The sequence below is a fragment of the Cyprinodon variegatus genome, unplaced genomic scaffold (assembly GCF_000732505.1).
Source record: "Cyprinodon variegatus isolate N-32 unplaced genomic scaffold, C_variegatus-1.0 Scaffold369, whole genome shotgun sequence".
Lineage (NCBI taxonomy): Eukaryota > Metazoa > Chordata > Actinopteri > Cyprinodontiformes > Cyprinodontidae > Cyprinodon > Cyprinodon variegatus.
The window spans coordinates 263,293-287,279 of NW_015150822.1; the positions used below are offsets into that span (position 1 = coordinate 263,293).

Consider the following 23,987-nt stretch of genomic DNA (forward strand, 5'->3'; position numbering starts at 1 on the left):
TTCCCTGATACTCAGAGAATATAATTAGAACATTCTGTTTGTCTATAAATCATGCGATGGTTTAGCTCCAAAATACATTACAGACTTATCAGTGTATCAACCAACCTAGACGTCTCAGGTCTTCAGGCTCAAGCCTACTCTGCATACCCAGATCCAAACATGGAGAAGCAGATCATTTTCTTTGGAACAGATTCTCAGAAAATTGTAAACATGCTGAAAACCTGCTTTAAATTCATAGTGGCTTTTAACTGCGTCACTGATCTACAATTTAAGTTTGTGGTCTAACTTTCATTGTATCCTATTTTCTTGCAATGTCTTTTCCCCGTTTCCTATCATGTACAGCACTTTGAAAACAAACTTCTACCGTATAATCTTGCTTTGCTTTCCAAACTGAATGATTTGACATGTGCAGAATAAAAGGCAACACAAAAGAAAATATCCCATCTTCCTTTCTTTCCTAAATCATATTGCTGTTCAATAAATTCTGGTTTTCTATTAAAATGTTTGATGAAATAAAGCATTTGTTGTGATAAGGAAAAAAAACTAAGGGTCAATATATTCTCTATATACATCTCCTGACAATTAATTTAGAAACAAATAGTTGTATAAGATCCCATAGAAAACAATGTAAAGCTTAAATGAAATGATCCACTGTTTAACTTACTGAATGTGAACAGGCTATAACAGATATGCAGGGACGACACCTTTTAACTAGACTGACTTGATATCCAGCTTTGTATTTTTAAGGAGTCATTGACTTTTAAGTTTAAAATCTTTAAACCAAATTTATGAACCCCCTGTACTACTTTCAAATTCCTGTTTTAATGTGAAGCTTTTGTACATTAACCCAAAAACTGAGAACCACCACATTGCCAAACAAAGATTTATTTTATTTTGGTTAACATTTGATCATAATTGGCAGTAAAAACAAAATCCATCTCATTTCAAGCTACATAGAAAAAGGCTTAAAAACAATTCCAGCCGTTACACACAGTACATTCTGATATTTAGTAGTGGAGTATAGTTGGTCATTCAAAAGCAACAAGGAATTACTGCATGATCACATGAATTATACAGTACCTCAGCTCATTAGGGTGATTTTAAACAGTTCATTTCAAGCAGTAGAAAAACAAAAGCTGTGACAGCATCAAACCCATTCCACTTTCTAATGCAACATTTTCTCAAAACAATTAAAAAAATAAAATGGGAGCGTCCTAAAACAGACCTGTAAACATCTTTGTCTACAAGTGGCATCAAACAGGAGTAAATGGTGTGTAGGAAGAGGGCGTCTTTCTTCCGTCTGATAATTCACTTAAAAACTGAAGGTGCTTGAATTTCCCCTCCTTCAGATGTCAACTATTAAGCTGCAATTTCTGTTCACTTCTTGTTGAGAGGAGATTGTCGCCCTCTGGTGGCGAAGCAGCTTAAAACCTGCAAACAAACATTTTTAAAATGTCTTAATCTCATATTTAAAACAACTTATAGTCAGCAACCTAACAGTACTAATCTTACCTTTGCCTTTCTTTAGGGATTCCAGCCACAATCTCAGACTCAATACCGCAGTGATCCGATCCACGGAGGATTTTAAAGAACCCTGAAATCCAAGGGATAGAAATCAGTTTTGTGGATTCAATGCTCAGACTAAAAGAAAAATAGCATGGTTGGAATGCCTGCAAACATTTTAATCCAAGATTTTTTTTTATAATTTACCTTAAGTGCATGTCATTTTTAAAAAGGTGATATAAAAGGTGTATTGTTGCATTTTGAAAAATAATCTACACCAGAATTTGTATTTCAAACGTATTTTTAGACAATAGAAATAACGATAAGTATACCAGATCAACATATAAACAGGACTCCAGACCTACTTGTTGCAGACTTACTTTTGTGTTTCACTTGGATGCACAAATATAGAATTTTTTGCTCACCATTATCACCCCAGTCTGTGTTCCAGGAGTTTGCACAGAGCCAGTAAGGTACACCGTTCTCCTCTCCCCAACCAAGGATCTTTATGGCGTGTCCGCCTAACTCAGAGCCTGACACATGCTGATACACACCTGAGGAGTGGAGAAAAGAGATAATTTATCCTCTACAAGGTGTGCCGACAGATTTTTGGGAGAATTTTTATAATGTGGTCTGATTTTTTTTATTTTTTTACCAGACTTGTAGGAAGGAAAGTCTTCATAGACTAAAAAGGCTCCCTCTACTGGTCCGTTTTTGTAAATCTCAGATTTGATCTCATCCTCCAGTGCTGGCACACCATAAGCAGTTTGACCTGCAACAAACATTGAGTTAAAATCCTGTATGCATCGATTCACATAAAGAAGGGATATGACCAATACAGATCCGTAAATACAAATTTAAAAGAAGTTCTTCTTAAAACGCAATAAAATAAACTTTCAAATATCATCTATCATTTTTGCAGAAAGAACAAAATCAAGTCCTCCAATCAAAGGTTTCATTTTTATCAGCAAAACAACCAGAAGCAAGGGTAGAGTAGCCATTATGCTAATCTTAAACTGATGGATACTTACCATAGTGTTTGTCCTCTTTATAGCTTGGTGTGTATCCAGCTTCGCACTCTGAGATACATTTAGGCGTATCCCCGCCCTCCCCGGTGCAGGGAGGTCTGCTGCCATTCACATGATGCTCACAGGGTTCGATAGTGTAGGGACGGCAACCTACAAATCCCCCCACACAAAAAGTAAAGCATTAGAACTGTGTAACATGACTGTTTAACATAGGCCATATGGACAGTCACCCAGGGGAGCATCTGAAGAGGGTACACAGGAGTCACACCAGTGGTGTCAAAAGTACACACATTTGTTACTTAAGTAGAAGTATAGATACTGCAGTTTAAAAACACTCTGGTAAAAGTTGAAGTATCAACTTGACATCATTACTCAAGTAAAAGTGAAAAAGTATGTGCTCCAGAAACTACTTAAAGTATAAAGTAACCTTTAAGAAAAAGGCCAGATGCCACTATATGAATTAAAAGCTCAATTTTTCGTCTATTTCAAAAAATTCTTTGAGATAGGGCCAAGGATGAGGGAGGTCTTGTTGGTCTCCATCTCCATCTCCCGATACGCTCTCACCTGTGTCCGACCTTTCAGACATTTAGACATGTTTTTCAAATTCCAACATTGTAGCATGGCATAGACAATTCATGTTTACAGTTTGAAGAACACCTGCTTGCTTGTGATGATTTCCTTTAGCTAACCAATTAGTGTTTGCGTTATACGACTCATCCAATTACACTAGTTTTCACTAGGTGTGGATGGAACCAATGATCTGCATTGGATGGCGCACATGACGTGAAATATATATTTATAAACATTAAACCAGGGGTAACTAATAAAAAATCAGTGGGGTCCGAATAAAGAAAAATCAACCAGTAAATGTCAGGAGACATTTTTAATGATCTGTTACTTTAAACAAAATTTAACACTCAAATAAAATGACGTATTTATGCATTCATGTTGCACTGAATTAAAAAAAAATAAGATGAAAAAATAAAAATAGAAATTGCCAAATATTGCATCCTGTTCTATCTGAGAGGAGTTGACACTTGTATGACTGTATTCCTGTATATCAATCACTAGTTAAAAGACAAGATTCAGCAAATGCAAATTCTGCCTGTAAAACAATGACAGCGCAATTGTCGCTGTACGATCTGAAGCCTCATTTGGAGCTTCTAAACTGGCTTTTGAAAAACTTTGATAATTTGCTGCTGTAATATTATAGATTTTTTAGAATAAAAAGCTAGCAGATGTGCATAATCAAAAAATAACAGAAACACAATTATAGAGCATTCAGTATTATAAGAAAGCCCACACCGTTTCTGAATAAATACATTATTGTATGAGTTACGTTCCGTTTTTGTCTCTTTCCTTGTAAGTATGAAATGTCCCATGCTCCTGAATGCACCATAACTGTCTGACGCTCGCAAATGCATCACACTGGTCTGTGTAGATGCACGTTTGATTTTCAGCTGAAGACAAAGCTTTGCAGTTTTAAAACCCACGTCGGCAAATCGCTGTTTAGTGTTGTGTGTGAATAACAAGAGACTACAACAAATAAATCAGCTTTACCTCGGACAAAATCTTTGGATTTAATGTTGTTCATAACATCGCAGTCCGCTAATCCGTGACCTGTGCTTTAAACCGAAGCCAAGAGTAACGAGTAACGTTTGTTTTAAAAATGTAATGAACAGAAAGTAAATATACTTGTGTGAAAATGTAATGAGTAGAAGTCAAAAGTAGGAGGAAAAATAGGTAATGGAGTAAAGTATAGATACCTAAAAAGTGTACTTAAGTACAGTAACAAAGTATTTGTACTTCGTTACTTGACACCTGTGAGTCACACCATCCTAATTTATTTGTTCGCTTTTAAGCATGTGCAGTGTATGGATATTTGGTGCCCCCTGCTGGTCACCGAGAAGAGGAACAGCATTTTGATGCTTCAAGTCAGGCATCCCCAAAGTCTGTCCTCGAGGGCCGCTGTCCAGCAAGTTTTAGAGGTTTCTCTGCTTCAGCACAGCTGATTCTGAAGTTTGCAGTTCAGCAAAAGCCTGTTAATCAACCATCAATTTACATGATCTGTGCTGGAGCAGGGAAACCTAAAACCTGCAGGACAGCGGCCCTCGAGGACCGACTTTGGGGATGCCTGCAGTAAAGAATACACTGCATTTCTCTTGCCTCAGACTTTGGAAGATCTCCTGCATTTTAATTGGTTGGGCTGGTTATACTCCTGCAGCAGTGTGTCACAGTGAGCTTGTCGCAGGTCTGACAGACATTTTTTGATTTATGCTCAATATTAAAGCATGACCTGCGTTATGTTTATTCCACACAAACAAAATCACGAACTAGCTGTGGGTCTAGATATGGCCGAGGTGGTAAGGAAACGGGGGCAAGTTTGGGCGACAACGGAGGGAAATGAGGGCGAAAAAGAGAGAGGATCCAGGTGGAAAAAGGGTCCCAGCGTTCTCGCGCACCTCGCTCTTCTAGCTGGTCCAACTTCACGAGTCGTTTTCCGCAATCACAGTCATACAAACAAAACAAGCCGGTAAAGCACCAATCAGGAGATACGCATACTGTAGAACAGATGTAGATTTGACCAATCAGAGGCCTCCTGTCTGCGGTCACCTTAGGCTTGGGAGAGGCGCAGCAGAGTGTCTGCGGAGGGGGCGGGGACGTCTCTGCGTTCACCGCAACACCAACGCAGACAAACTAATTTCGAAGTATAAATCAGCCTTAAAAAGAGGAAGGTCTAGCCCAGGGGACCATTCATGCAAGAATGCTTCTACCCATGTACTGTTTGAACACCCAAAATTTGAACATTGAGGAAAAACATCTGGCCACATTTTATTAAACAAATATCAGTAAAGAGTAATTCAGGAAGAAAAAGGAAAAACAAAACACCATCTATAAACCCCATCTGCACCTTGTTAAAACAGAGAACCTGCTTGTAACATCTTAGCCTCATTTTATAAACCCCCCCACAAGTCTTGAATATGTACTTTGTGATTTTGGTACCACATTGACTAAACTATCAATTAATCATTATTTTTAGGAAAAATTGAGATAACGTTGTGAACTGATCTTTAATTAATAAAAAACAGTGACACTAATGAACTCACCAATATGAGAGTTATAGAGGCCTCCGGTCACCAGTCCTTCTTTGGTCCAGAAGTCCCAAGCCTCTGATGGGTAACCACCATTACATCTTCAGAAGAAAACAAAAAACACATCAATTACAACTCATCTCATAACCATCAGCTTTGTTATCACACACATTCAGGACATCGTTTTTTAATGGTCCTGGATGGAGCCTAGCAAATAATCTACCAAAATAAATTAAACATTTTGATTTTGGCCAGTTAGAAACACCAGAAGTCAAGTTGGAGTTAAAAAGCCAAAACATTTCAGAAGATCATTTATGCAACTTGCACCAAGATAAGTGTAGAGCAAAAACTCACTTTGAATAAATGGAAGCTTGTGCAAAGAAGTAACGGACAAAGCTCTACACCACTTAAAATAACTTGTGCATAAATGTTAAATTGTGAATCATTTTAAGTGACTAAAAACTCTAATTAGAGGAAAGCCGACATTGAGGGACCTACCCCATACCACAGCTGCCACAGCAGGTGAGCAGATCCTCAGCAGAGATCTCCTTGTTGACTTTGCCTTTGGTGTGAATGCAGATCCGGTCAGAGATGGCCTCTGCTGCACCAAATGCCTGAAATCAGCGCATTAGATGCCATTAGAATAAAATCGGCTAATTTACTTCCAACATCTGGTGATGACATCCAGTTAGCATTTCTTGTGTAGCAGTGAGTTCATCTCACCCAGCAGGATCCACAGGAGCCCTGGTCTCTGATCTCCTTCAGAGTGGGACAGTTGGGCCATTGCTCTCTGGCATCAAATTCTTTTGGCAGCTTCATGTATCCTGAGCTTCGAACCCTGAACAGACAAACAAGCTTTACTCCTGTGAAACTTCAGCAGCTTTTTAATGAGCAGAAACTGTAACGTCTTGGAAGAATTTAGCCACACAATGCGATCCCAAGACACCAATCCCACCATATGCCCTTGATTTTTTTTTATGCTAGAGCCATGATGATCTATCAGAGGTATGAATATGTTGCACCATTACAAAATAGTCCTTAACAGTGAAATAAGAATATTTTTCTTCATTTTTTTTTAATCTACATATAGAACAATGAGATAAGAGTTAGAAATTATCTCTACAAGCTGTGCACAAGAAAATGGCTTAAGCCCAATCAGACTTGGAAAACATAAAACATCAAAACATCAATACGCTTTAATCTATCAATGCTATTTTTTTTGCGTTGTGAGTTAATCCTGGAGGATGTTACAATCTCTTTACGCTTTCAGCTACCATTTTTCAATTAACACCATTTCCTTGTCTTTGATGCAAAATGAATCTCCACAGTATAATGCTGCTACCACTATGTTTTTATCATTGAGATGACAAGTTCAAGGTGAGGTTTAGAGTTAGTTTTAATACAAAATTTATTTTGCATCAGGGCCATGTACTGTCAATTTAGAAAGGTGGATCCCTGAAATAAAAAGATTTAATTGGATAAGAGTAAAAGGAAACGAGAGGGTAATATAAACCCTACCTAGATGCTTGCAAATAGTTTGTATTGAGTAACTTTCCCTGCATTTTCAGTTAGTTGTGTTAGAAGATATGAATCATGCACAATTGTACTACATCAAAATATACTGAATTGGTCTTGATGTTGTGAGACGTACATGACAGGGAGCTTAGGTCCCTTAAGCAGAGTACCGCAGAGGTTCTTGACATAACCATAGTCAACATCACGGAAGTTGTGGCCAGCCTATAGAAAGGAAAAGGGGGAATTAGTCAATCTTACACGATTAAGATGCTAAAAGGGAATTAAATACTCACCTTCCAGGTTGAATTAAGCTTATTGATGTAGTTGACCATATCGTTGGACAGAGCATGGATGCGGGGTTTGGCCAGGCTCACAGACAAGCTGGCAGCCAGTGCCAGAATAACTGCAAACCGCATTCTACACAACACAAAGGGGAAAAAGGAAAAAGTCTTCATACTCTACAACTTGGAAAGATACATTCCTACCCAAGTGCAATGCTGTGCTGAATGTCCCCCACTTAGATACACTACTAAAGCTGCTGAGTGAGCAGAAACTTTACAGAGTAAACATCATCATGGTTGAAGGAGCGGCAAGTAGAGGGATAAAGTAGCTCATGTTCTCAGTCAAGTCTCCTACAATGTTAACAAACTGCATCAGTGCACATGAATGAAACCTACTGCCCAAACCTAGCAGTGCACACCTGCAGGTAGCGATTGCTTATATTATGCAGAATGTAATGTCCTTAACCCCTAGAACCCTACGGACCCACCGGTGGGTCCAGCTGCCACGTGACCTCGTAATTTTAACAAACCCCCAGTATTGATGTAAAAAACACATTTGGCACAGTTTGGTGACATTTTTGGATAAATGTACCAAAATGGCCTCTCCGCCTAAGAACTTTCTCACTAATACCATTCTAAAATAAATATGTCCAAATTTGGTAGATTTTTACACAACATTTAGATTTAAAATTTTGGCGAGGTTCAAAAAATGCAAAATATTTTGTATTTTGTCCCTAATATTTCAGGCAGGGTCAAAGCTACAATGGTGCTGACACCAGAAAACCATTCTATGACATCTTACCTTTACAGACGTACCAAAAGTTTCTTCTTAAATCTAATAGCTGTGAGGCTATAAGTGATTTACTTTTGTGTGTTTTTGTCAGGCAGAAATTTATTCATACCCCCTGAGGGTGTAAGAGGTTAAAAAAAACAAATATAATATAAATGTATTTAAAAAAAAAAAAATGAATAAATAACAAGTCCAGAAAAAAAACCCAGCACAGCTAAGACTTAACTTCTTCAACAATGGTATAAACTGGTGTAACAAACCTTAATTTAGGACTCTTTGCTCCCTCTCTCACAACAACACCTGTTCAGGCATGCTCTCTTCCTGTTACAGCAAAATCTAAAACCCCTAAATTCTTGGTAAACAGGTTCCCGATCACATGACAGATGATCAATGGTGTCTGCCAATGAAAGCACAAAAAAGGAGAAGTAGAAAGTTTCCCCTTTTATGAGAATAACGAGAGCTTGTTATAAAAATTGGGAAGTTAAGAAGCTCCAGCTGGCGTTAAGAACACCAGAAATCTCGGCATATTAAATAAACAAATGTATAATGTTGTCCACAAGTTTATTTGCTCTTCTTTGACTAATTATAAGGGATCCCAAGTAAAAACTGTGATTTTGCTTCTATTGCTGGAGCATGAATTCAACTGAAAATTAGATGAAGTGTTTCGAGGGGGAAGTGAGACACCAGGTCTACTTATCCGCACTTCTCACTTCTCGACATTACATCAGCTAAAATGTCAGTTGCTTTCTAAGCCTAGAACAGTGTGGTCAAAAAAAACAACTGCTGACTAAAAGCTGCTTGGAAACCGCAAAAAACAACCAAAGTTTCATTCTGACACAAGCTGATTTTTGACCCTTATTGGTTTGTTGGAGGAAGCATCTTTTCCATTAAGCTGGCCTGATGATGATGATGTTGTTTGAACTTTATGAGTCAGCACAAAAAGACCAGGGTGAGACTCCTTTAGATCTGTCACTCAGAAATGACCTGTTGCATAAAACTTTCCAGGTCAAACAGGGCAAATAAACCCCTCAGCACTCACACTGAGCCTGGTTCTGCTGGAGGTTTCTTTCCGTTAAACGGAGTTTTTCCTCTTCATTGTCGCTACATGCATGCTCAGTGTTGCTCAAGAGTCAATAACATGATGTAAGTGAATCCAGGATGAGTGAATCCAGCAATGACTCAGCACAATCAGCTGGTTTCCTTAGATAGAAAACTTTGAACCAATCTGACGATATGATCTGATTAAACAGTCTCTGCAAAGAGCCTTGAGATAAGGTTTGTACATTGGAGAAATAAACTGAATCCAATTGAATTATGATAGATTTTACAGACCTATCCATGAGCTTATTTGGAAGAGATTGTTATAGATTAGAGAGTCCATAATAAATTTCAGATTTACAGAATTTTCTTTTCTTGGTGAAAGAAAAACAAAGTGACACAGAAAACCCCACTTATGTTTTTTTTTTTTTACCTACTGACAATCATAATGGACAAAAGGCATTTAGCCTTTCTAGTCCATTAAAGGAAGGCTTTTCTCATTTCAAACTCACAGATCTGTGCTTAATAAAATAATGTTACTCCAGAGTGAGACTGATCTTATTGATGTATTTTGATCCTCTTCTGTAACACACAGGCCTTCTTATAAAACCTGCTTTCACTTTCCATTTCCTTTCTAAATGTCTTCAGGGTCATCTTTCAGGACCATTTTAGTCTCCTCTAAGTGTGATCGGGGTTTTTCCAGTATCACATTTCACTATTGAATCCATATTAATTTTTACTTTTAAAAACTGATGAGTGTGAATTAATCCGGGCTTCCTGCTTTATGTTTTACCTCAGAGAGGCTGACAAACAAAGGCGGTTAAAAAGTCAACATCATGCAAATTAGACTGAAACGAAGCTGCTGTCGAGGATACAACCTGCTTTTTGTTACGCTCGATATTTAAATTAGATTTTAGATAGATTAGAAAAAGGAGGCCTAAATAAGTTCGCCTCTTTTTCATGTAACTGACTGAGCAAACACAAACATTATGAGCAGAGCGTAACTCGCTTAGAGCTTTTAATAGAGAAAACAACCAACCTGTCGTTTGTTGTCCGGGTTCTGGATGTGTCTTCTCTCAGTAACACCTTCCACCCTTCGCCTGGCTGCTGTTGATCGAGGCTCTGCTCCTATTTATCCCTGAGAGCACGTGGATCAGTCACATGAACGCAGCTCATGTGATCCTGCTGACTAACTGTGGTCTAAACTGCTCCTCTTTCCCTTTAAACCTGAACTGAAACTCATTTAGTTCCTTACACCTCCTCTGGTTTAATGCACAGAAACACATATTTAAATCATATGACTTTTTATCTTAAAGAATGAAAAATATATAAAAGTTGAGCGTTTTATGTGAATCTGCAATATTTAATCTAGCCACTAGGAGGTGCTAAAGCTCCCCCACTACAATGTTTACTTAACCCTTTATAGGGAACTCAGTGAAATACTTTGAAAATTCAAATTTCAGGCCAATAGTGTTATTGGAATCCAAGACAAGACCATATTACCTTTGTAACATTAAAAATATAGAGATTTTTTGATGGCAAAAATTAATATCAATGTAATAACAACAAACACCAACTTGCCGGAACATATTAAGAAAAATATCAAAAGTGCTTCTATAAGAAATTCATGAAAAATACTCTGAGTGTAAAAGAATCACTTTTTTTTGGTACAACATAACCTTAGAGGCATTAATGCTGATGCTGGCACTCATATTTTTTAGTTTATAAACCTAAACATATTTGTAAACTGATTATTTTTTGATCATAATTAACAAAGTTTTTTGTTTATGTGCAGAATCTAGCTAAGTTTATTTTACTTTATTGTTTGATATCTGTTATTATGTTTTTTGGTTATTCAGTCATGTTCCTTTGTTTTTGGTAAGTTTTGATTAATTTAGGTGAATTTTTTTTTATAAATAGGCAGTCAATGGTAGGGCAAGCATGCATCTGGGTGGGTGTATGTTTTTTTTTTTTTTTTACCAGCGCAAGAGAAACATGGAGGAAATGTTTGTCTTTTCTGTTTGCATGATAGATAATAAACTTAGAAAACAAAAGGAGTTTACCTGGAACATTTTTCTTTTGCATGCGTAAAATTAGTCCATGGTGCATCTGTGGCCTTTGTGGATTTCCACTTTTTTGTGTCATCAAAGCTGGACCACAACACTAGACTTATTAACTTTTTTACTTTGCTTTTTAACTTTTCAATCATAGTTTCTTTCTTTCTTTCTTTCTTTCTTTCTTTCTTTCTTTCTTTCTTTCTTTCTTTCTTTCTTTCTTTCTTTCTTAAGGATTCAAATGTGACATAACTAGGCATATTTTGTGAAGGTCAACACTGACATTGTACAAACGATGGATTTGTAGTAGTAGAAATTAATAGAATAGAGGTTTTGAAATTGTAGATTTGTACAATCATAGAACTGTTACAATCACAAAACGTCACACCTTATCAAAGTTTTGACTACAAATACACAAACTTTGTTCACGATTGGTTCAAAACTGAGAATGTAAGAACAAAGAAAAAATAAATAAAAATAACTAAAGAGAACTTTCCTATTTAACCTAAATTATTGCTATATTACAATGCTTTGTGAGCCTTTAAATTGCTAAAATGGTTTAAACCTTCTTTAAATAAAATAATTTCATGCAAGCTACCCGTTTTTAAGTCTGGATCAAAGCCAGAGGTGTCAAAAACACTAATGTTTATTACTTAAGTAGAAGTAGAAATTCTACCGTTTAAAAACACTTAAACGATTATCAACACTTTCTACAACTCTAGATGATAACTTCCTTAGACTTTATTTTCTTAGATTTATAAGTAATGTAAAATTTAACTTTATATTATCTTAAAAAACCATTTATTTTGGTATGTGTAGAACAACAAGTTGGTGCACCAACCATAAAGAAATTATTTGTCTGGATAAAACAATGTACTTTGATGGTTATTTATTTTTCAATCTCCAACAGTTCATAACAAAAATTAGAAGACGTTTCGCTTCCCGTCCAGGAAGCTTTTCAATTCAAATGATCACAATTCACATTTGAATTGAGAAAGCTTCCTGGACAGGAAGCGAAACGTCTTCAAACCTTGGAAACCAAGTCCAGTGGATTGTTTTTTAAACTTTTATGGAATGACTATGACCTGGATGACTAGGAATCTTCATCAGCAGCTTAAATGAAACAAAACTAACGAGTCTATTTTTAAAACGAAAGGAGTAGAAGTAAAAAGTTGTCTAAAAAATAATTACTTGCATTCAAGTATAAATAGCCAAAATTTCTAACAAAGTATTTGTTCTTTTGATACGTGACACTGCTGATGAAAGCATTACTCCTTCATAAACGTACAGTGCTTCGTGTTTTCACATCTCATAACCTCCTTTACACTATTTCACATCCACAGGATGTGAAGGTAAGGTTTCTCCAAAAAAAAACATCTGCATATTTAAATTAGAAACTTCTGAAAACTAAATGTGTAAAACTAGCGATGTATCTAAGTTAGGGAGCAATGTGTTATTTGTGCAAAGCAGCAAACTGCACTTGGTTAATTTTTTGTTTTTTTAGTTGCCTGCTTATTTTTTGAGAAGAAAATATGTTTTAGATTCATAGGCCAGATTATTCCTCTGTTCCAACCTTTTTCATGTTCAAGTGATCATGACTATGGACCTCAGGGATCACACAGATTTTGCACTTTCTCTTCCTCTTCATTACTCTGTCACCTGACAGATTGCTGAAACTGAAACTATATATACTAATAACAAGTGTCAGAAGTGCAGATTCTTCAGAATGACTATAAATGGAAGACGGGCAGAAACAGATCTCTTTTGACAAAATATTGATATATAATATATACAAAATCTTACATCTAATGAGTACCTATATGTTGCATCATTATAATGCCGACCCAGTGGTGTAATATTAGCTTGCTTTATCCAATTCAAAGCCACCTTTGATATTTTTAACATCACTGCCCCATTAGAAGAACTAACTTTTATCACATTTTGAAAGTTTAGCTGTTGATTGAAACTGGTTGTTGATGCTTCAGTGTCTCTGACTGGAACACAGACCCATAGAATGATACTCCTTTCTCCGTGCTCTTAGGTTTTAAAGCCTCATCCTGGATCCTCCAAACATGGATTTTGTCATAGTGTCTCAGTCTCTGTGAGTTCTTGCACTAGGAGGGATCTGTACCTGATCAGGGTGGAAACAAAAATCTGTTTGACAGTCACAGAACAAAAAGTAATGCAAAAACTGCTCCTCATTAACATGTTACTGCATACAGATGGTCAGCTGGCTGAAATATGGGTACTACACCCCGTCTTTCTTTTGGTCAAAGTGTTTCTAGACTTTCTGGTGTGTCCAACTAATAAACACCTTTTTTTTGCATTCTAACTCTATAAAGAACAGAACGGTTGTAATAAACAGAAACCTAGATGGGATGTGCTAGAGTTTAGAGACTTCATAAATATATTTAGCAAAAGAAATAACTCAAGTGTTTAAAAATGAAAAAACAAAAAACTATTTGGTAAAAAGGCTACAAAAATATTGAGTTATCTGTTCATGTCCTCTGATAAAAAAATTTATCAAACAAAACTGTTTTTAACTGTTTTAGCAATTTTTTTTATTTTATTTTACTGTTTTATGTTTTGTTTTTTCAGCTGTTGTTATTTTTAAGTGCTTAACAAATAAAATTGGATTGGATAATTCTGGGATTGTAAAGACTAAAAAAGAAAAAATTTTTAAGGAATTATGTTAAAATGATTTGTCATTTGGTAAATGACTTAATATGGATTATTTTATTAAATAATTTATTAAAAATATACTGATTACATTTTGAGAGCCTTGGGCCGCACCACCAGACATATGCTCTGTATGCCAAACGACCAGAACCGTTTAATTCTATCTTAACGAAAATAAAAAAACATTTTTCTTATATAATATTATAACCCGCATCTTTTGAGAAAGACGGCTGACTTGACTGCTGTCCAGAAGACAATTCTTTATACCCATCACATTCTAGAAGGTGTCTATTCAGAGTTCACCCTCTGGTAATAATAGAGTTTAGTGGAAGGAAAAACTGTGCCAGGAAAAAGCACACAACAGTAATGTTAGAGAGAGATCTACTGTTTGAAATATTTCATCATGTGATGTCAAATAAAGTTTGAAAAGATTTTCTTATTTCCCTTTTCTGTAGATTCCAGAATGCAGAAGTGGGGTTCAAACAGATGCATCCTTTTTGTGTCTGCTGTAGAGTTTGTCTCAATGGACTCCTCGTTATTTCGTCTCTTAAATCCTTTCACCAGAAAAACAATGAACAAACACCTGTATGTAATGTATTTGTCGTTTGTTTTATTTCAAAAACAAATGCCATTTATCATAAATTAAAAACCTATATTTTATAATGACGAAACAGAAATACATATAAATTAAACGACATGACAGAAAACACAAACAACAACAACAACAACAACCAGATGTGAGCCACCACCAGATGCCACGGACTAAAGAGGCAAAGGTTGCTGTAGTGTGCACGAGTACTGGTGCTTGTTATGGCTTGAATAAAGCGATGATGATTAAAGCAACGTGATATGTTTGACAAAAAGCTCTTAAAAACATGAACATAAATAGAGCACACAGCAGAAAGGATCCAAACTCTTTATGCGATTGGTTAATATCCGTCAGAGGCTGGCAACAGTCAGTTAGCTTTTCATGTAAACGAGCAACACTTATAAGTGGGAGATCAGTCAGTTATCATGAGCTGTTGGGATCATGTGTTACGCAACAGTTAAAAATAGATAAAATGGAGACCCATCCTTCGAACACAGAGCAAATTAGCCAGTGTTTTACAGCTTAGTTATACAGTGGACCATAAAAATGATGCTGGATATGATTCTACTTTAATACAGAGGAGATATCTACTAATGATAAAATGCTCCGTCTGGGAAAGCATGCGTATGTCTCTATATACAAGAAATCTGTACAGCGAAAGAGGAAAAACAGCCTATTTAATAAAGGAAGTGTTAAAGGAGGAGGTTATCCATGGAGGTGTTAATGTAATGGAGTATTTAAACCGTAAAACTTCAGGGTGAGTACAGTAGCACAGGAGTTGTAGAGTTTTTCTGTCCATTGCAAGGACTTAGTATTAAATTATCCTGGTATACTTTAATGCATTTACATCCAAGCCATCCTATTTCACTAACAAACTACTTATTCAAATGTTGTTTATTTAAAACAGACGGCTGGGAGTAAAGGTGGTCAGACTGGATCCAGGGGAACATGGTATCATTGTGAAGACAAAGACAGGAGTCACATGCGAGTGTTTAACACCCTGGTCTGGGATGATTGGGGGGGGTTTGGTCCAATGAAGCAGCAGACTGCTGGATAGGAGGCCAATCTGAGGTTACCTTCTCAGGAGGGGAACCGGAAGGACTTCTCAGCTTTCTGCACATGCAGAAATAAAAAATGAAGACTCTGAAGGGTCCGTGCAAAGGTCATGGGAGGGGTCACAGTACAGCGACCTCAACCCAACGCTGTTAGGACCTCCATGGCTGTTTTTTTTTTTTTGCTCTTCATAAACCTGCAAACAGAAACATTAGATAAATAAGTGACCATTTTATTTGAAGCAGGGAAGGTTTATTAACCACTCGCTGTTGATGAAAAGGTGAGACATAAACATACACATAATTATCAAAACGAGTCCAATAAATACATGTTGAAATAACTAAAATACAAATGGATGTTTAGCTTAAGGAATACTTTGTTCTATTAATATCGATTTAACTGGAAACTCCTAATAATCTTTATACCTTTATTTGGTAAAATGCAGAGTCCACTAGCAGCCACACTCCTGAGTGCCCTGCGGCTGAGCACGGCGAGGAGAACGAAGCTGCCGCAACGCAGCATCGCCATACTGGATGCCTGAGCCCATCCTCTCTGGATCTAGTTCCCCTAAAACAACAGAGGCAATCAGAGAACTAATCAGGTCGTCTTCATATCACCAAACCAGAGATCGTGAACCAAAGGAGGGCAAATTAGCTCTTTTGCTGCAACAAACAGCAGCTCTGTTTCAGCCGGGGGCTTTTGGTATTCTAATACTTTCCAGCTCTATACTTCTAGTTCTACACATCGATGCTATAAAATCAAACTAAACTCCTACCTGACTCGATCTTGTTTAGGATTTTACGAGCACACTGGATGAACGCCTCTTCAACGTTCTCCCCCGTAAGAGCGCTGGTCTCCAGGAACATCAGCTCTAAGACACAATCATTCATCTTTAGAGTTGACATAGAGTTCACACTAGTTTAATTCTTTATTTAGGCCAGGTGGTACCGTTTTCCTGAGCGAACCGCGACGCCTCCAGGAAAGTGACCTCTCTGTCAGCGTCCAGGTCCTTCTTGTTTCCGCAGAGAATGATGACGATGTTTTGACTGGCCAGCATCCTGGCATCACTCAGCCACGTGGTCAAAGCGTTGTAGGTTTCTCGGCTACAGGGGGAGGACAACGAGCAAAGAAGTAAAGAAAGAAGGAGATGCTATAGAAATTAATTTATAATAGGGCTGCATTTGCTCTGATACCTGGTGATATCGTAGACGAGTAGAGCTCCTGCTGCTCCTCTGTAGTAACTCCTGGTCACAGACCTGAAGGACAGAAAGGAAAGGAGACAGAAACTTGCTCAACCAGGTCAGATCATCCTCCTGTAGCAACAAATGCTTTTGGTTACATGTACACACAAAGATAAAGGCTGTTTAAGCTTCAGAGTTTACCTCCACATCTTGCTTAACATCTCCTTACAGAGCAGTTTTTAGTTTTTTTTTTTACTTCTGGACATCGAAAAACCAATGCAAGGAGAGACAGGCATCATTTAAGAGTGGTTTGTAGAGGACTAAACGGACCCATCATTTTAAAACAGGTGTGTTGTAATAATAAGCAAAGGTGTATAAGGCCCAGAGGGTCAATACTTGTTTGGCTTTATCGAATGACGGCTGTTAGCTGAAGCTCCATGTCAGTAATAGGAAGCTCTCCTACCTGAAGCGTTCTTGACCTGCAGTGTCCCAGATTTGCAGTTTGACCGTTTTGTTGACCACACTGATGATCTTTGAGCCAAATTCTACACCGATTGTGTGATTAGATTCATCCTTAACTGCAAAAAAAAAAAAAAAAAACAACAACAAATGATCTCAGTTGATCAATAAAAGAAGGTAAAATAAAACAACAAGAATGTTGAAAAAGAAGTGAATTAAAAGATTAGGCGTTTGCTTCTAGACTTTCTGACTTACATCTCTTCTCTATGAACTGGTGCAGCAGGCAGGACTTGCCTGTTCCAGCATTTCCAATCACCAGGAATTTAAACAGGAAATCTGTGGAAGGATAATTTGAAAACAAAACATTAGGAAGATGATCTTGTAATCTGATTTATGCATTTATTGACAATTTCAATAGTCTAGTGGAGCATACAGACTCTAGAACACACAATTCGTTGAAAGAACAACCCACTCAGAGCAGTACTGACCACAAACTCTACAAAATATACAAACATTTTGCTTTAAAGATATAAAAAAATACATTTGTCTGTAAATATGCTCTATCCAGAACTCCTCTGGCTTTAAATGCTGTCAAAAAAAAAATCTACACCTTTTTCAATTAGATCACTATCTGACTAATCGATTAGCAATGTAATCATCAGCTACAACTTAACATTAGTGAGGAGAAGAGAGGTCTCTCTTGGAAATTTAGTACTATGCAGACATTTTAGAGAGGAATTAAAAAATTATTTAAAGTGAAAATGCTTTTATTAAGAAATCTGAAAGAAGGTGAGCAAACCACAATGTCACTAAATCTAGTATTTAATCTGTTGCAAAACAATTTATCTTATGTGCAACTTCAAAAAGTTTTTTTCTTTTTTTTTACTAAATCTGTCTCTAAAAGAGGACATTCAAGTTTTTTTTTTTTTTAAACCAGTTTTTAAATTAATTTTGAAATAAACATCCAGCATTAAACCTTATTTTAACCATTCATGAATAAGATGATGAACCAAAGCAGCTGATGGTAACCTTTTATATGAGGAATTAAACAATAAAAACTTAGAATATTAGAAAACATCTATTATAGGAGAGACTAATGCCTTGGAGGGAGATGCTTTATATTGTCAAGACAATAAGATGATCCTCCTGTTCTAACAGTTTATTTGCAGCACCTGAAACAGAAGCTTTCTGGACATTTGTTGGAGCTTTCATCTGATCCTCAGATTTGTGTGGGATTGTATGCAGATCTGAGGAATCACACATCCACATTAGATTTCTAGGTTTCTCTCTAAGAAGCCATCAACATCAAAAACTGGTATGAAACTGGTCCTATTAGGGTTAGTTTTCAAAATAAGCTGCATATATTTTTACTTCCTAAAGCCTTTTTTTCTGGCAGCATTTTTATCACTGCTGCCTAAAACCTTTGCATAGATGTGTCGAGAATAGGTTTTACACCAAATCCCATAGGATGCAGCTATTCGTTTACCAACAAATTACTTATTTCGCTGCAATTGGGAATATAATAAATGCAAAGAAGAGCAATAAAGCAACATTAAATCATTTTTTTATAAGAAGAGTCGGATGTCTGTCTCCTCTTTTATGCCACTATGTTAACATCTGTCCAGTAGGAGCTCCTTGTTCATTATTATACATATAAACTCCAATAACTTCGTTTTATTCCGCAATAGAAATCTCGACTGCATGGTCTCTGTGGACTGCCAACCTGCTTTAGAGACTAGACTTTAATTTCTTGGTACGAGGCTTGGTTAGCCTGGCAGCTATCAGCTCTCGATAAGAAAATCCCCTTCTGCGCACCTGCCTGCTTCTCTTCTCTGCAGCTAAATGGACATGCTAACAGCGACCCACTTCAACACAGCCTGCTTACCGTAAGACTCCGACATCGCCAGGGTGGCGTTTAAAACAGTAAAACGATGACAGCGAAAAGCACAGGCAGGCAAATAAACAGCTAGCTAAGGAAAGGAATAGTCCTGTCAAGGACTTCCGTGGATTCCAGCTGATTTTTCCTTCCGATTTCTCCTGCGCTCCGTTTCAAAATAAAGGCTTTCCCTGATTAAACCCGATCTTCCGTGTAATGTCTCAAAATGACCACCAGGTGGAGCCCTCTTCTTTTTCTTATTCTTCTTCAGGCTGGAGATTTTATTCTGAATTATAGATTTACCCTAACTTCTGCTTAAAGGAATACTTAAGATAATAATCTCTGATTTTAAGGCCCGTTTAGCTTATATATCTACTTTTACATTTCCTTCAATCCCTACATGAGCAGGAAGATAGATAAATCGAACAAAACATTTCTTATTATGAAGCTGAACTAATAGGTGATATAGCCTATATATAATAATAATAAATCTAATCTACAAGACTTGCCAGATTTGATACTTAATAATGCAGCTTGACTATCTGATGCAATAATATAACTACACTACTCCAAAAAATTAAAGGAACTCTTTGTAATCAGAGTATAACATCGAGTTAGTTAAACTTTATCTGTAATCCTGAACTCATCAATATCATTCTATGTTTTCTAATGATGTTCCTTTTAGACCCCATTCTCTCAATATTTTCCCTATTTAATCAAAACCTGATCCTCACTTTATTGATATTTATTACCATAAAATTATTTTTGTTCCTTTTTTCATTATATAAATGATAAATAAATAAATAAATACATAAATAAATAAATAGATAGATATGACATAGATATGACATACTCTCAATCTAGTACTTTTTGTACATGCCTTTCTGTTTTTTCCCCCATAATTCTTTATTACAGATTCTTGTGTTCATTTTTTTCTAATCAAACTTTATTACCTCTTTATTGTCTTGTTTCTGTTTATTTTCCTTAAAATAAGTGTGCACCTTTCCTTATTATGTCCAATAAACTAAATGTCTGCTTATTCTTCTTAATATTATTATTGTTGTTATTGGATGTTGACAAAGAACTTTCTATGCATTAAACCACCAACTGAAGTGGATTGTAGGTTGGGATACCAGTATTACTGAAACAGTGAAAAAAACAACTCTATATTCTCTTTATCAATGAGTAATTTTAAAAATGACGTCAATGATAAAGAATAGAAATCTGAGTTTTTGTCTAAAAGCTATTTTATATTTAGTTGTCTGCTTGTAATCTACACACCGATCGATTTTTTTCTTATTAACATAATTAGTGCAAAACAAAACATGTTACACTTCATCTCGAAAAGAAAAATCACATTTCCCTAATTGTGTTCCCCTAATAAAAAGTAAAATACAAAAATTGCTGCTTAATTCAGTTTGACCAAAAAGATCCACTGAATTCATTACAGGTTAACGCTGTCTTAGCTGTAGAAACATCCCAAGGATGATCTGTGTAAACAGTATGTACCTCGGCTCAATTCAAGTTTTACTGTAAAGCTGTGATACTTAAAATTTGCCTAAATTTGATTTCTTATTTTTCTATTTCTGATCAATTTTGTTAAACCAAACTCAAACCAGAGGAGTCAGAAGCATTTGACATCTAACAATACAGCACATCCTCAGGAAACACTAGGAGTTAAAGCTTTATCACAATCAGGCTCACATTGACACAGATCTGTGCACCAGTTAAGGGGGAATTAATACAATGGAGAAAAAAGAAGCAAAAAAACAATTGCATAAGCTTCTTATACAGCTTCAGAGAGCAAACACACTTCTCCAAATCACCTTCCCACCTGTAGCTCCACACTGTTCTTATGGTAGTCAGGGGTCCACACACTGGCTTTTTAACACTCTTTTTATAGCTTTGTTGTAGCTTTAGAAATCAAACTTGAAGAGAGTATACACGAATAGATGAGAGGGACTGAATCCAAATTACCTGAGATAAAATGTGTGCATCTATTTTATGCTCTGTGGTGTTGGTCCACTAGGTTTAAACACTTCCAAAGTCCACATAGGCATTTTATGAGAAATTTTACAGCATTTCAAGCTTTCTTTCGGAAACCTTTATGCAGATGCTGATTAAAACAGGACCTGGGACCTACCCACACTGCTGGAAGTAATTGATAAATTCTTGATCTAATAATTACAATGACATTACCGTGTTTGATGGAAAGACACCAGATTCAGTAATAAAATAGACTAAAAGTCACTACTTTAGCACTGCAGATACAGTAACAATACCCTGGGGCAGTAATTAACACAAAATAAGTGGTAGTAAAACTGCACTGCACTATTAAATGATCTGAAATTATATTAAATTAAAGTGGTGATAATAATGGAAAGCATAACTATTAAAAATATGAAATCCGTCTCGTATTCAGTAAATGAAATAATCTTTTGAATTGCTTTCGTTTTATTTAATTATAATTTTAAAAATAAATTTTATTTTGCTTTCATGTATTTAGAAATTACATTTAAAAGAATATGCGCGGTTATAAAGACTCCCGCCACCAGGGGTCACTGATGTTATTACAATCTTCAAACATTTAGCGAAGAACAAGAAGAGACACAGCTAGTAAACTAGCTTAGCTGCCGTTATCATTTCTTTCTGAAATGGCAGCTGTACTTCCCATCCGACCCCCCTGTGACAGCAACCCCGCCACTCCTGGAGCTCAATCTATAAAGGTAGCATTTCTGATATCTTTCATTTTACCAATAAAATTATTTTCTATATTCTACGTGACAACAGGCCAGCTAGGGGCTAGCTTAAATGAACGTTAGGCGCATTAGCATCCCTCCTTTGTTTTCATTTCACATTCCCTGTTCATAAACAGTCCCAATGTAAGTTATTAGACTATTGGGAATAACGGGACTCAAATCTGTATCTCAACACTGTTATTTTTTTTTTTTTACATTATTACCTCCATATATTTATTTATTTATGGTCCTGTAAAAAAAATGAATTTTTAATTTGTAACAGATTGACATTTGCAGTTTGTATTGATTTCATTTTAAGTTATTTTTATGAATAGTTTTAATAGGGGGAATGAAATGAATACAATATTTTTTTCTTTCTCAAATACATTCGCTCTATGTTTTAATATAACACTTAAAATAGATGATCAATGATAAGTTGATAAAGTTCAATTATTTAATTCAAAAAATGAAAGACTATATTTGAACTGCTCTTTTCAAGCCTTTATTTTTGATAATAATTACAATGACCATCCACTTAAACCAATGAAAATGGGTCATTGAAGATTAGAGAATTACAGCAGAGCAATCAGCAGATTATTTTTCTATATTTTATACCTGAGGAAAAACTTGCTCTTAATTATAATAGGACTTTAAATGATTGGATTGGTGTTAAAGCTCTGTGGGAACAGTTCAAACCATGGCATATATAGCAGCCCACTCCTAACTCTGAATGAGAATGCATTAATAGTCCATTTGTGTCTCACATTAAAGCATTAAAATAAGGGAATTTAGAATCGCCTATCTACAATCGTTAACCATATTTGATGGGAATCCTTTGTTTGATACAGTTTTTTATTTTGTCTGTAGGAAGATGTAATAGATGAGGTTTCCAATGATGGCAGCCAGCCCCCCAAAAGAAGGAGAATGGGTTCAGGAGATAGCTCCAGAAGTTGTGACACCTTCAATCAAGAGCTTGGGTAAACTGTCCAGATACTTGAAAGGAAGTAATAAATAGCCATTGTCTATGTCAGTTTTAGACTTCAGGCTTGGCTTAATGTTTTCATCAGCTTCACCATTGTCTTTAATCTCCTTCACATTCCTGTTCAGGGCGACATATTTTCCTGCAGAAAACCTGACAGAATATAAGTGGCCACCTGATGATACAGGAGAGTATTATATGCTGCAGGAGCAGGTCAGCGAGTATCTGGGAGTGACCTCATTCAAGAGGAAGTATCCTGGTAAGGAGTAGCCCTCAGCAAAAACTACCATCTGTTAAAGATGGGATTGTTTTGTTTTTGTTTGTTTGTTTTTATTATTTTTTTGGGGGCCAAAGGAGGAAATAACAAAACAAAGGTATGTGTATACATATACCTTCTCAAAGACTACCTCATGGAAAATAAAATTGATGGATGTCATTCATCAGGTATGAAAACCCCTGCTCATAAACCAACACAAAATACAATGGCAGGCACCTTTAATCGGACAAAACTAAGTTTGAAAAATATGAGAGAAAGCATTGCGACTTTTGATAAAACTTCTGTGTAGACTCTCGAAGGGTATATTTGATTTTCTCAAGCTTCAGAAAAAACATCATGTCTTTAACCCAGAGGGATATTGAGGGACATTTATCATACTTCCAGTGTAAAAGTAAAGTACAGATGGGATTGTTTTTATGTGTTTTTTTTCTCTAATTGTTAACATGACGACACGTGAATTGCAATTTCTGTGCACAACACATTAGTAGCATAGCTTAAAACGATGAAACTTCCTCCACCACCTGTAGGTGCTTTGCTCTTTGAAACCCAGTACAAACACCGCCTTACTTAAGAAGGTAATACGGCTAAAATAACTTTCAGAATCCTGGGAACTCAAATGTTTAAATGGATGCATGACCAAGTTCAACTGTCGCTACTGTTAAAGGAATAGTACTCCCAAAACATGATTAGCCTTCATTTTCTACTCACCCCCATGCTGAACAACACTCTGGAGTACTTTTTTGATATCTCAAATGCATCTGGAGATCTGGGAGGCTTCTTGCTGTCTGCTGACATTCAAATAATGGAGGTCTATGGTGACCGAGACATGCGCGCTCACGACGCTACGGAAGCCGG

At 36.4% G+C, this 23,987-nt stretch overlaps 3 protein-coding genes across 3 annotated transcripts in view; 1 reads left to right on the forward strand and 2 right to left on the reverse strand.

Moving 5' to 3' along the window:
- Positions 1-865: 865 nt before the first annotated feature.
- On the reverse strand, positions 866-10,436 carry LOC107092135 (cathepsin B-like). The gene is made up of 11 exons (XM_015386449.1): positions 10,287-10,436; positions 7,432-7,555; positions 7,275-7,360; positions 6,347-6,461; positions 6,122-6,237; positions 5,639-5,724; positions 2,535-2,681; positions 2,159-2,275; positions 1,929-2,057; positions 1,513-1,594; positions 866-1,431 (listed from the first exon to the last, which is right to left on the reverse strand). The coding sequence occupies exons 2-11, from the start codon at positions 7,552-7,554 to the stop codon at positions 1,425-1,427; spliced, it is 1,008 nt and encodes a 335-aa protein (XP_015241935.1). The 5' UTR covers position 7,555; positions 10,287-10,436; the 3' UTR covers positions 866-1,424.
- Positions 10,437-15,806: 5,370 nt separating this feature from the next.
- Positions 15,807-19,306, reverse strand: rab4a (RAB4A, member RAS oncogene family). The gene is made up of 8 exons (XM_015386451.1): positions 19,148-19,306; positions 17,518-17,598; positions 17,267-17,381; positions 16,816-16,878; positions 16,571-16,725; positions 16,398-16,493; positions 16,048-16,189; positions 15,807-15,818 (listed from the first exon to the last, which is right to left on the reverse strand). Exons 1-7 carry the CDS (start codon positions 19,161-19,163, stop codon positions 16,074-16,076), a joined length of 642 nt encoding a protein of 213 aa, XP_015241937.1. The 5' UTR covers positions 19,164-19,306; the 3' UTR covers positions 15,807-15,818; positions 16,048-16,073.
- A 2,420-nt stretch (positions 19,307-21,726) lies between these two features.
- Positions 21,727-23,987, forward strand: part of phf10 (PHD finger protein 10) — a 14,789-nt gene continuing 12,528 nt past the window's right edge. Inside the window, exons 1-3 of the mRNA XM_015386482.1 lie at positions 21,727-21,864; positions 22,744-22,853; positions 22,984-23,114. Of these exons, the coding sequence (XP_015241968.1) occupies positions 21,793-21,864; positions 22,744-22,853; positions 22,984-23,114 (313 nt within the window). The 5' untranslated portion in view covers positions 21,727-21,792. The remainder of the gene's footprint in view (positions 21,865-22,743; positions 22,854-22,983; positions 23,115-23,987) is intronic.